Raw genomic sequence first — 14,116 nt, forward strand, 5'->3', positions numbered from 1 at the left:
GAAATAATTTTGATTTAACTGAATTTTAGCACTTTCTGAGAGATTTGTTACTTTTTTTTCAGGTTGTATGCAAGGCATGATTCCGTACCTGCCTGAGCTCATTCCCCACCTTATTCAGTGCCTCTCTGATAAAAAGGCTCTTGTGCGTTCCATAACGTGCTGGACTCTTAGCCGCTATGCACACTGGGTAGTCAGCCAGCCCCCTGATACGTACCTGAAGCCATTAATGACAGAATTGCTAAAGCGAATCCTCGACAGCAACAAGAGAGTACAAGAAGCTGCCTGCAGGTGGGACAAATCCATAACATTGTTGATTGCAGGAAAAGGGAGTGGGGATTTCAGTGAGAAACTAATTTTCAGCTTTGTGGTGGAATGTTGGTTTTAAACTGTTAATGGAGCTTTTATTACCTGTAGATTCTGTAAGTCAAAATGTGTACCTGTCAGCTGTTCCTTCAACTCATTTCCTTTCTCTATGCCTAGAATAACAGTAGAATTCTCTTTCGTCTTAATTCTTGCAGACATCTAGAGTGGTGATAGTGAGGGTCTTGCACTTGAAGGAATAACAAAGTTTGACCAGACTCATATCATTAAAGATCAGCTAGAAAAGTCCCACAGTGACTTAGCTTTCACTTAGTGAATCCACTCCAGTAGCTGTATGTCGTTTGGGTTTGGGGCTGTTTTTCTATCAGATCAGCAGTTAGTTTCATTACTATAAATATTCCAGTTTTCTGGAACAAACCTTTTGTGTTCTGAAAAGTCCTGACATATTTACAGCTCTTAACTTTTTTTTTTTTTAAAGTTTGCTTTTTTTTTTTTTTTTTAAGATTTTATTTATTTGTCAGAGAGAGAGAGAGGGAGAGAGAGCGAGTGCAGGCAGACAGAATGGCAGGCAGAGGCAGAGGGAGAAGCAGGCTCCCTGCTGAGCAAGGAGCCCGATGCGGGACTCGATCCCAGGACGCTGGGACCATGACCTGAGCCGAAGGCAGCTGCTCAACCAACTGAGCCACCCAGGCGTCCCAGCTCTTAACTTTTTAATTAAAATTGCTTTACTGTTGACTTTGTTAAAAAAAAAGGGAAATGAATTTAAGTGGAGTTGTACTCTTTACCAGATGAGAAGCAAAAACACCTGAAAGCATCTAATCCTTAAAAAGAGGAAAGAACATTGAACCAAAAGGGCTTTGGCACTACTTTTTTAATGAGGGGAGGATACATATTATATTTGGTTTCCTTAAGGTGTTTTGTGGGGTTTTTTTTTTTTTAAACTCTACTAGTCATTAGGCATGTATTAAATGCTATGTTTACAGTCCCTGCCATCTTAAATTTAGAGGCTAATAATAGAATACTAAACAACTGTATAATTATAATTCATGGCAAGTGCTATAAAGGAAATACATAAACAATTTAAGACCGGGCTTTCACTAACAAATGGCTTAAGCCTTTTGTTTTGGGAAATTGCTGAGTGGGTAGAATAGAAAATAATACAAACCTTAATTTTAGAAATGAAGAGCCAGGTACACCTTAGAGTCCAGACAAATTTAGGCCTAAATTGAAGTAACTACTCAGACTCTGGAGTGTTTGTTTTTTGTGTCTTAATTTGTCTTAATAGGTAAGCCATACATAAGGCAAGTTTGTAATAACACACTTTGCATCCTAATGCATGGTATAGAATTTAGACCAACATTTTTAAGCTTTATTGAGGAAAAGTTGACAAAAATAATCCATGTATTTAAAGTGTACAGCATGGGGGCACCTGGGTGGCTCAGTGGGTTAAAGCCTCTGCCTTCGGATCAGGTCATGATATCAGGGAACGGGAATCAAGCCCCACTTCAGGCTCTCTACTCAGCAGGGAGCCTGTTTCTTCTCTCTGCCTGCTTCTCTGCCTACCTGTGATCTCTGTCAGATAAATAAATAAAATCTTTAAAAAAAAATTAAAAAGTATACAGCATGATGACTTGGTAAACATACATTATGGAACAGTTAGCAAGATAAAGATAATTAAGACATCCATCACCTGACATAATTGACATAAGTAATTAACTCTCAAGTATACAACACTGCATTTTTTTTTTTTTTTAATTTCTTTTCAGCGTAACAGAATTCATTGTTTTTTTGCACCACACCCAGTGCTCCATGCAATGCTTGCCCTCCATAATACACACCACCAGGCTCCCCCAACCTCCCACCCCCCGGCCCTTCAAAACCCTCAGGTTGTTTTTCAGAGTCCATAGTGTCTCATGATTCATCTCCTCCACCAATTTCCCTCAACTCCTCCTCCTCTCCATCTCCCCCATGTCCTCCGTGTTATTTGTTATGCTCCGCAAATAAGACGACACTGCATTATTACAGTCACCACGCTGTGCTTTAGATCTTCAGAATTTATTCTTAAAACTGAAAATTTGTGCTCTTTGACCACCTGCATCATCCCATTTCCCCTCCTGCTAAGGGAAACATTTAGGAGGTCACGACACTGCTCAATTTGTTGAATGATTGAATATTAAGAACCAACAGTAATTTTAGATGTTAGTATTATAGTGAAGCAAATACCTGTAGGTGACAGCCTCTTTGAAAGAAGTGATAGGAAATGGAGAATGAATAATAAAAATAAGCCTCTAGTATGGTGAGGTAAGGAGATAGGCATATAAAGTATAAATAGATGTTCTGTATACTACAGACTTGGTTTCCTATCTCTATGATAAACTGCAGCAGTAATAATCTCTCTCTCTTTCTCTGTTTTGTTTTTTTAAATTCTAGTGCCTTTGCTACCTTAGAAGAGGAGGCTTGTACGGAACTTGTTCCTTACCTTGCTTATATACTTGATACCTTGGTCTTCGCTTTTAGTAAATACCAGCATAAGAACCTGCTCATTCTTTATGATGCCATAGGAACTTTAGCAGATTCAGTAGGACATCATTTAAACAAACCAGTGAGTATCTGTTATTAACTATTAAGAAAAAAATACATACCATATTTAAGATCAAAAGGTTAACATATATTTGGAAATGAAATTAGGGAGATGTGAACACTTAGTGTTGGTTACTTTAAGAAGATAGATCTTAAGTCAGCAAACATACTTAACTTTCTAGATAGTATTAAAAGTAAATATGTTCTTAGTGTGGAAATCATATCAGCATATCACATGAATGTACCAACACTTTTTAGAAAAGGGATGATAAAGGTCTTGTGGGTTTCAGCTTTTACTTAATTCCAGGTATTTTTATCTACCACTTCATAAATATTAAAGCTTTAGAGTACCACATTTAGACATCTTTGTTTTCTCACTGGAACTTAGAGGTGTGAGGGGAACAAACATACACTAAGATAAGACAATTAGAAATTGGGATAATAAGTTGGAAGTACTGAATAGTGGTATAGAAGAAGTATGTGTGTATGGCTAAGGAGCCAAACTCTGTTTTTAGTAGGGTTAAGAAGAATATGATGGAATTGGATTTGTTTGAATAGGATTTAAATAATGGAATTTCAGGCTCAAAATTCCCAGCGGAAGAATAGATGACATGTTTATGATAGCTATATGAAGTCTTTAAAAAATTGTGTTTAGAAGTTAAATTTAAAGCTTAGTGCAAGACACTTGGTTTGTGGGTTTGCTTTGATGTTGGTTAGTTTTGTTTTGTGTGCAGGGGGCTGGAAAGAGTTCTTCTGAATGTGTTAGACCCTTTGGAATCTGTGCCCCTTGTTTACATGATTACCATTGTTTATTTAGTATTTATTTATTTATGGATTCTAAAGTTTAAAGATGCTTAAATGATTATGAATCTTCTTATACAAATGCTTCTGTAAGTTTACCTGTCATTTATAACATAGTGTACAGCAAGGACCATACTATATGTTAAAAGCTCCAGGACTGAAAAAATTCAGAGTAAAACTTACACAGATTATCCCTATTTTAATCAAATAATTTTGGGGTAGTGGTATACTTGTATACATTTTATTTCAAAAAGGATATACGATGACTTAAAAATAGAACAAGGTTATAAAAGAGCAGACTGAATCTTTAAAATGCATTCTGTAATGATTTTACATGATTACTCTAAATTGATTTTAATTTTCATAGACCCAAAAAGGACTTGTATGATATATGATAGTGGAGTTTTATGTGTTTTTCACAAATAGGAATATATTCAGATGCTAATGCCTCCACTGATCCAGAAATGGAACATGTTAAAGGATGAAGATAAAGATCTCTTCCCTTTACTTGAGGTATGCTGAGCTGGTAACCTTTAGTTAATCTAATAGCATGTTTCATCAAAATACATCTGTAGACATAAAATGTGGGAATATGTGATGAGTAAAATGTTAATAGATGAACATTTTTAATCACTTCTATTAAAATGCTGAATAAGTAGGTAACTGCCCTTTCTTAATTATGGTACTTCCATACTAAGAAATACTGTTAAACAGAAAACCCATAATGGATGTGTAAAGTTGGTTGGTTTTTGTTTTCTTTTTCTTTAGGTCATCAAAGGATTATATTACATGTTTTCTCACCTGCTCTGCTTCAGTGTTAATCAGTTAACTTGGAGATGTTTCCATATCAGCTTATAGGTCCTCTGTTAAATTGCATTTCTTTATATAGATACATAGCTATACCATGACAGTTGATATAATTTAAATTATTTTGTGTGTTATGTACCTATTGTATATACACACATTTAGTCAAATGTGAAGTAGCATTGAGTCTTGGTGCTGATAAGGGAAGGACTTTGCTTCATACCCTTTCTGTCCATTTTGAGGTTTGATAGTTGATATGTTATTCAAATAACTGAACATGCAATCAGATATGATAATTTAAATGAATTGATGCTGGTAGAGCCATTTCAGTCATTGCCATTCTTGTTTCCCCTGTCATTTCAGGGGTCATCATTTCTGCCATGGTTTGTTTGTCCCTAGCCAGAGAAGTAGAAACCTCCATGACTAAGAGCAGTGGCTGATTCTGGGCCCAGCAAAACAAGAAAAATCATTATGTTTAAATAGATTTACTTTCAGGCAGGCACTCAGGGTATCCTCATTAAAAGTCCACCCATATCATTAATCATGAAAGGATGAACAAATATCTTATATTTGATGAAAAAAATAAGCATATGTAATACCTAATCTGGTTCTCCAAGGATAATGTTCCTTACAGAAACTTTTTTGAGGAAACCTCCACAAACTGAACAGCAGTGAATGGCATCCAAAGAGGAGAGGTCTGAAAAGATAACCTGCCATTGTAGAATAGTAGAGCAGGCTCACAAATGACCAGAAACTTACTGAGTACTCTTGTAAGCATTTATCATGATTTTAAGTATGTCCAGAAATTTACATTTTCCTTTATTCTTTCTAGTGCCTATCTTCAGTTGCCACAGCCCTGCAGTCTGGTTTCCTTCCATACTGTGAACCTGTGTACCAGCGTTGTGTAAACCTAGTACAGAAGACTCTTGCACAAGCCATGGTATTTTTAAAAAATAGTTACATCTACTCTCCCTCGCATCATAAGCATTTTTTTTAAGGATAGACATAATGTATACAAAATTTTTTCATCTAATTGATTCAAACTAAATTTTTTAAAACTTTTATCTAATTTCAGCTGAACAATGCTCAACCAGATCAGTATGAGGCTCCTGATAAAGATTTTATGATAGTGGCTCTTGATTTACTCAGTGGCCTGGCTGAAGGGCTTGGAGGCAACATTGAACAGCTAGTAGCCCGAAGTAACATTCTAACACTAATGTATCAATGCATGCAGGTGAGACTTGTTAAATTAAAATGTATTAAAACCTGATTCTCTGTGTCACATTGGGGTTAATTTCTTCTTATTCCTTGTAGGATAAAATGCCAGAAGTTCGACAGAGTTCCTTCGCCCTGTTAGGTGACCTGACAAAAGCTTGCTTTCAGCATGTTAAGCCTTGTATAGGTATGAACATTTCCTACTGCTATGATGTGCTTAATATTAGTTTTACATCAGTTATATTTCTCTATTATTAAATTGAAATGTCATGGAATCCCAGCTTTTATAAATACATATTATACTAGTTAAAGCTGCTCTGAGTGAAACAGGTAGGATGGGAATGTCCTTGCTCCCTTAAATTCATGATCACTTGAGCTGCTCATGAGGCACTCATTTATAGTATGACTGGAGAAAAGCTGGAAAAGTATTACTTTAGTGTGAAGGACATGCCACCTGTGTAACCTTGGTACCATATGCTAGTTTACTGGTAACTTTTGAGTAACCTTCTTTTGCGGGGGTTAGAGGTACCCACAAGTAATAGCCTTCCTCATAAACCAGTGTACTTTTTTAGATATCATAGGAAACGTTCCAAAGCATTTACTTTAAGTAACAATTTGTTTTTTGTTTTAACATTACAGCATCGTCTTAGCCTTTTGTGACAATAAGGGATTCCTTGAATAACGTAAACTGAACTGCTCTCAAAATCATGGATTAAATGGCTTTTTGGTTTTCTTTAGAATCTATATCCCAGCGTTTTGTATGCTAATTTCTTAAAATACACGATTTCGTGGACCATGGTTTAAAACATGGACCTGAAATGGTTTTTTCATTTGATAGAGTTGTACTTCGGGTTTTTCAGCTTTCTGCCCCCAGTTATATTGAGATATGATTAACATATAACATGTGTCAGTTTTGGCTGTATGACCTAATTTGTTATAGGCATGTATTGCAAAATCACAGTAAGTTTAGTTAACATCCATCACCTCATGTACTGAAAAGATTTTTTTTTCTTATTATGAGAACTTTTAAGACCTCTCATAGTAACTTCCAAATATACAATACAGTATTGTTAACTATAGTTATCATGTCATATAGTGCAACCCCAAGGTTTATTTATAATTGGAATTTTGTACCCTTTGACCAACTTGACCCAGTTCCCAGTTGTGCTTTTGAATAACAAGTGTATTTCTGAACTTTGAGTAATAACATTAATTATGCTGTGCTAAATCCTCAGGTTTAAGCCTAACTACTCTAAATGAAAGTGTAATGAATTCTTATTTTATGGAAAGCTTGTTCTACCAATACTTAACACCTGCTTTAGTTTTTATGAATTTAAACTTGTATGAAGGATTTTCTTTTCTTTCTTTTTCAGACTTTACAAACCATGTGTATCTTCTTCAGGAGGTACACTGTGTCTAGTTACCTTTTTTTTTTTTTTTTTTTTTTTTTTTTTAATGTTATTGGCCATGATGGTTATTTTCTAGATCAGGGTTTTTTCAACGAGGGGCAGTTTTAACACTACATTGGGTAGTGTCTGGAGACATTTTGTTTAACCCTGGAGGTGTGTTACTTGTACCTAGTAGGTAGAGGCAAAGAATGTTGCTAAAGATCAAACAAATACATGATACAGTGCCCTTCATGTGCACCGCCCTCCCCCAATGGCAGAATGATCTGGACAAAATTATTGTATTGCTGAGGTTTAGAAAAAACTCTGGCTTAAGTCTACTAACTTAGGGTGCCTGCGTGGCTCATTCAGTAAAGTGTTTGCCTTCAGCTCAGGTCATGATCTCAGGGTCCTGGGATCAGTCCCCTCATAGGGCTGTCTGCTTAGCGGCCAGTCTGCTTCTCCCTCTCCCTCCGTGAGTTCTCTCAGTTTTGCGCTCTCTTAAATAAATAAATAAAAATCTTTAAAAAGCTTACTGGGGATTTAAAAAAAGGATGCTACTCTAATTCTTGATTTAACAGTGAGAATATATACATAGAGACATTTCTCATACCAGTGTATTATTACCATGAGGTACAAACCATATAGGGGAGGCAGGATAATTACTTGATTCTTTCTCTTTGTTTACCAGTTTTCAAAATAATGAATTGATTCCCAGCATCTTCCACAGGTATCTATATTGTGTTTCAGAGTTCAGTTTTTGTTTGTGTTTGGTTCTTTTTTGAGTGTCAGTATGAATTCATGATGCTCAAATTGTCCTACCACTGGCAGTGGGAGCTTAATCAAATTGGCTCCTTGGTCCTTCCTGGTATGACAAAATAGTCCAGGCTTGTTTTGTACATTTCCTGCCTTTAGCCTGCAATGAGACATTTCTCTGAGAGCCCTCATTCCTTTTAAGTGGAAAATGATATTTAGAGATCACAATCTGAACACTAAGGTCAAAGTTCTTTAAAAGCCAAAATCATTGATTTTTTAAAAAAATTTGTGCGTGTGAAAAACTAGCTTTGAAGAAAGTCATATCATGTTTTCCTCATTTTTAATTTGAATTTTCTCCGTCTAATGACGAGCGATTACTCTGACCAACTCATTTTAATGATCCCTAAAATAGACCAAAATTAATGTTTCCTGGTCTACTTCATAGAAAGTTCAGTGGCCAGATAGTGCCTTTTTTACTTTCCTAAAATTAAATATTACCAAAACCTTTTAAAAATTGGTATTTCTTGCCTAGATTTCAGTTTCCACCTAGTAGATTTCCTTTAAAGCACAATACACTGCTGTTGAAAAGTTTACTACATAGTTGTTAAAAAATTTTTTTTCTAGCTGATTTCATGCCTATATTGGGAACCAACCTAAATCCAGAGTTCATTTCAGTCTGCAATAATGCCACATGGGCAATTGGAGAAATCTCCATTCAAATGGGTAAGATCTTTCTCCCCTTTTAAAAGCACTGTAAATTTTTAGATGCCTTAGTATTTTTGTAATTGCTTTTTCTTTTTAAACTAAATGAGTTTTATACATGAATATTTATTATTAACTTATGTCACAGTTAATAAAGGGAACAGAATATTTTATGTTGATATTTTAACATTAAAATTTTTCTCTTTTGTTTTCTTTTTTCGGGGGTGATTTAGGTATAGAGATGCAGCCTTATATTCCTATGGTGTTGCACCAGCTTGTAGAAATCATTAACAGACCCAACACACCAAAGACGTTGTTAGAGAATACAGGTACCATATGACTGAACTGTTATGGTGAAGAGAAAACTATTTGCCTTTTAAAGTTAAGATGCGTAGAGAAACCAAAGCAAAACTAGCTTTAGAAACCCAGCTTATAATTAACAGCTGTTTGAGATTTCAGTGACAGTATGTATTGTTTTAACTGTATTGCATAGCCAATTTTCAGAGACTTTCAAAAACACTTCTCCCCTATTATGTGTTTAAATACTCCCTCAAATGGACCCCAGCTAAAATAACTATTGAACAATATGAATTTTAATTTATATTAATTCAGAGAGTAACTGGCAGCTGGGAAGTAATTTTTTTTTTTTTAATCTACAAAATTATAGCCAAAAATAGACATCAGTGTAGAGGCTAATTGGTTAACAATGGCATGTGTATTTTGTATTTCATTGTATTATTTTCCTTCAAATTGGGAACTTAAGGCAGTACTTTATGGGATTTTTATTCAGGAGGCTTGTTTCTCTTTTGCATTTATAGAGAGCATGTTGATATTAAAGAGTACCTTCCATACTATAGAACACATTTCAGGGTGATTTTTTTTTTTTTCCCACCCGCCCTGATTTTTGTTAATAATGATAAAAGATGTGAATTTTGTTTTCAATCAGGCACATCCTTTTCTTTATATAACTAAGATATAATTCCAGTAAATATAGTCAGTGAGGGTTTTACCAAAATACTATGTGAAGATTAAAATGAGGTCTTCTAAATAAGAAAATTTGTTTTCAAAGTCATTTTAATATTTAATTATAGAAGGTGAATATTTTAATGTGATTAAAGTTGATATGTTTATTGGTATGGAAGGAAATCTTTGAATTAAGAAACAGTTATATAGCTGTTTGGCTGTATGGGTACTGTTTATATCGTGAAGTGAATTAGATTTTCTTGCTGAAAAGTACAAAAACCTATGTATTAGGATGGTTATGAAATCTCGTCAGGTTTTTATCTCTTTAGAATGCAGTACCGATACATGACATTCAGATTTGGAACACTTGCCATTATAAAATTACTGTTAAACCTAAAGAAACTTCCTATTTATTTTTAAATGTGAATGCATAACTGCAAATAAATGTTGAATGTAATGTATATTAAAGTTTCTTGTGGGATATCAGCTTGCGAATTTGTTAAGATAGTTCCTTTAACAAATTGGCTTTATTTATAAGTTTATATTCTAATTATTATCTTACTGTAAACCAAGAAGTTGATAATGCCCATCAAGTTGACAAATTAAATTGATATGATTGAAAAGCACTTGGGATTCACTGGATTAATCTTATCACAAGTGGCTGCAGAAAATGTTCCCATTATTCCTTATCCAAAAGGGGGAAGTGGGTGTTAATTAACAAAAATAAAACCATTGTCAGTGGCTAATGTCTGTAGATTTTATCAACTTAATTACTACTGTCTTCTTAATATTTCATAAAGCCAATTCTAAGTACATGCAGTTATTTGCTCTTTTTCCAATTAGTATATCCTACACTGAACTTTTTCAGTGGACCATCATCTGCTTTATCGCATGTTTCATTGGATTGTTCATACTTGCCTGTTTAATGAGAATGTTGCATAGTTTGTGTCTTTTGAACATAGGTTTTCTTTCTCTTGCTTCATATGAATCTGCTGGATTTTAGTATTATCTGTGTAGTTTGCTTCAAGTAATCCTTAAACATTTTTCTTTACCCTCCCCCACCCTTTTTTTATGAAAGGTTAACCTGTAAGTTTTTGAGAGAACACCATTAAAGCACCTTATGGTTTGTCTTCTGTTTGTATTTTTTTTTCCCGTTGTGTATAAATGTATTTATATGTATGTACCTTTGAATTGCAGAATGCAGTTCTGAGTTGCAACTTCTTTTAGCTCTTCGTAAGTTTAAGGACTTCCTGAATGAATTTTGATGGTGAATATGTTTGAGTAATTCCCACTTCGAAATTTTTAAGTAAAATTCTAGCATGTGATCAGTATAATGTCTTACCTATTTTGTGCTATGCCTTTTATAGCAAAGACAGATTATGTGTTTGTTCCTTTTGTCCACATATCACGTCATTACAGTGGACTGTAAATTTTCTTAATGTCAAATAATGGTTTGAAATTAGTGGGCTATTATCTGAGTTGCTACCATGATCCTCACCATCAAAGGTTAATTGGAATGGAATTTGACAACAGCACAGCAGTTTTCCAATTCATTCATTCGGTGTATACTGTAACTCCTAAAATTGATGGTTGATTTTGATATCAGGCAACAAATGGTCCACTGGTTCATTTTAGAAATGTTAACAAACAGAACTACTTAAATTGCGATTAAATTTCTAGATGATTTTGAAAGATTGGAAATCACTTATTTAAAAAGACGTAGAGAAGTAAAGAAATTTCAACTGTTTTAACTTCTGAGAACTGTGTTTGAGTAAACAATTCAGAAATGTAATCATTCGCATTTACTAATAATTCTTGGGGGAAAAAACATAGATTTCATTATTAAATTCTGAAATTTCAACTGGCTTTGAATGGAGAATCTCTAAATCCATGCATTTTAATCGCTCATCTTTTTATTAACAGAATTTCTTCTTACTTGATTGAGCGAGAAAAGCACTTCATGGTTTTTGGTGTTCTCTCAATCTTTAAAGTTTTTTTAATTCCTTTTGTTTTCCTTTTTCCAAGAGTATGCCATATATGTTGCTGCCCCTTATTTTAGGGGGTGGTAATAAACAGCACTGGTGAAATCTTATGTTTATTATCATACACAAATTCTGTTGGTTTCTGTTTCTGAGTTATTTGTTGTTTTTTCTTTATTTTTTCTCCTTCCCCCTCATTTGCTCATGTCTTGGTTGGCGTTTGGTGGTGTATAACCGTGATTGCGTTACCTTAGCAATAACAATTGGTCGTCTTGGTTACGTTTGTCCTCAAGAGGTGGCCCCCATGCTACAGCAGTTTATAAGACCCTGGTGTGTATTATTCAATCTTTTTTTTTTAATTCATTTTTCTTCACTCTTTCTTTCTCTTTCTATCTCACTTTTAGATATATTTTCAGTTGGTTACAAAAATCACAATCCTTAATCATTGCCAACCATGTGACTAATCTTGTCCTATCAGGTTTGTGAGGTTTTTCAGTAGCATCGTCATGTATATTTATTTTATGTTGTGGCTAACGACTAATTGATGCATGGGATAAGATTGTCACATGCTTGCTGTGTTAAAAAGCTTGATTATACATGAAAAGCATTTAAATATCCACCAGTAAGATAAAGATGCATGCAAATTCTATAAATTTAGGTTTTTGCATTGTTTCTTTTTTAGAATTAATTTGAAAACTTGGATTGCATTAAGAAATACATGTTTAAATTACGTTATGTATAAAAACTTTATTTGCTTGTTAATGTTAAAGTTAAACATCTACACCATAAGTTGTGTAATAACAGTTTATATTGTGGCAGTATATCCTATGTTCTGCTTCTTTCAATTGATAATCTTTCAATTCAAGTCATTTTTAGTAGTGTTTAATGGAATATAAGTTATAATACAGTTTTAAAAATTCATAACATACTCTTGGCTCAACCTCATTAAGTTTAAATGGGAGATTAAAATCAACTGTCCATTTTATAGATGCAATCTATTAATAAGAAAATGTGAATTTCAAGGCTTCCACTATATTGAGATTAGAAGATGAGCCAGATATACAGGGAGAATGAGAAACTTAAACTTCATGAAAATTCTTTGAATCTAAACATTACCTATACTTTGTGTTTATTCCATTAAATACTGTCCATTAGTATTGTGATTGAACCTGCTTTTTACTTAAATGCTAATCTCAGTTCTATAATTTAATAGGTGCACCTCTCTGAGAAACATAAGGGACAATGAGGAAAAGGATTCAGCGTTTCGTGGGATTTGTACCATGATCAGTGTGAATCCCAGTGGAGTAATCCAAGTAAGATGTCACAAAGATTTTTTAACTTTTAATCTTCTGAATAATGAAACTTTACAGGGTGAATTATTTTAACAATTTAATTATGAAAGCATCACATATTACATATTTTTCAAAGATAATAAAAACAAATTATGTGTTGTTGTTTAAAGATTTTATTAATTTATTTGACAGACAGAGATTACAAGTAGACAGCGAGGCAGGCAGAGAGAGAGGGGGAAGCAGGCTCCCTGCCAAGCAGAGAGCCTGATGCAGGGCTCGATCCGAGGACCCTGAGATCATGACCTGAGCCGAAGGCAGAGGCTTAACCCACTGAGCCACCCAGGCACCCCAAAACAAATTATGTTTTTAAGAAGTTGTATACTTATTAATATTTTGAAATGATAATACTTGTTTATGACTTCCTAAATCTTTGTTGTGGAATAAATAACACATTAGAGTACTGGAGTTATATTCTTGACTCTGATTAAGCTGGAGCATCTTCCACTTTGTATGTGCCTTCTTTTTTTTTTCCTTTTTAGAAACACAGGGAGAGAGGGAACACAAGCAGGGGGCGTGGGAGAGAGAGAAGCAGGCTGCCTGCTGGGCAGGGAGCCCAATGTGGGGCTCGATCCCAGGATCCTGGGATCATGACCTGAGCCGAAGGCAGATGCCTAACCAACTGAGCCACCCGGGCGCCCCTTGTACATGCCTTCTTTTGTTGAGTATCAGGTAGTTGAATTTTCAGGTGTCTGCACTTAAGAGAGTGACCGAATGAATTAGAATTAAACTTAGAAATTCAGTAGTTAACAAAACAGAATACCGAATTAACCATTGAAACTGTTATAACTTGGAGAGGTTAGGATTTATTTCTCTTGTTTCCTTAGTTTAGATAGTATCTGGACATTTTTAGCATTTAAAAAATTATTTGGCGGAAGTATCAGATATGAATCTGATAACCTGGATCCAAGTGTCAGTTTGCAAGACACACACTCTGGAGGAACATGTTGATTGACACCATGTGTATGAAATCAACAAAATGCAGGCTGTGGAACTCTAGGTTAAGTATCCCAGGTTACTCAGCAGGTGAATGGTAAGGAAAAGAAATTATGGGACATGTTTTCAAGAAAATAACCTTTCATTTCCAGGAGACACATGCTTTGAACATCTTCCAGTCAATACTCTCTGATACCTCTTGGCTTGTGTTAATGACTGTGTTTGTTAATTTGTTTAGAAACATTATTAATTACCAGCTTAAAAATCCAAATTAATGTAGTGATAGGCATTGAAAACTTGTAAATTAGAAATGGAAAAAGTCTTT

General features: G+C 34.5%; 1 protein-coding gene across 3 annotated transcripts in view; it reads left to right on the forward strand.

The window, feature by feature from the left end:
- Positions 1 to 14,116, forward strand: part of LOC111155214 (transportin 1) — a 92,336-nt gene that overhangs the window by 67,692 nt on the left and 10,528 nt on the right. For all 3 annotated transcript variants that reach the window (XM_022515321.1, XM_022515322.1, XM_022515324.1), the window contains 10 exons: positions 63 to 288; positions 2,752 to 2,923; positions 4,129 to 4,215; positions 5,339 to 5,446; positions 5,582 to 5,740; positions 5,821 to 5,908; positions 8,487 to 8,585; positions 8,798 to 8,893; positions 11,761 to 11,836; positions 12,720 to 12,819. In XM_022515321.1, coding sequence (XP_022371029.1) covers positions 63 to 288; positions 2,752 to 2,923; positions 4,129 to 4,215; positions 5,339 to 5,446; positions 5,582 to 5,740; positions 5,821 to 5,908; positions 8,487 to 8,585; positions 8,798 to 8,893; positions 11,761 to 11,836; positions 12,720 to 12,819 — 1,211 coding nt within the window. The remainder of the gene's footprint in view (positions 1 to 62; positions 289 to 2,751; positions 2,924 to 4,128; positions 4,216 to 5,338; positions 5,447 to 5,581; positions 5,741 to 5,820; positions 5,909 to 8,486; positions 8,586 to 8,797; positions 8,894 to 11,760; positions 11,837 to 12,719; positions 12,820 to 14,116) is intronic.

Source organism: Enhydra lutris, unplaced genomic scaffold, assembly GCF_002288905.1.
Source record: "Enhydra lutris kenyoni isolate GAN:26980312 unplaced genomic scaffold, ASM228890v2 scaffoldscaffold40, whole genome shotgun sequence".
In the NCBI taxonomy this organism is placed as follows: domain Eukaryota; kingdom Metazoa; phylum Chordata; class Mammalia; order Carnivora; family Mustelidae; genus Enhydra; species Enhydra lutris.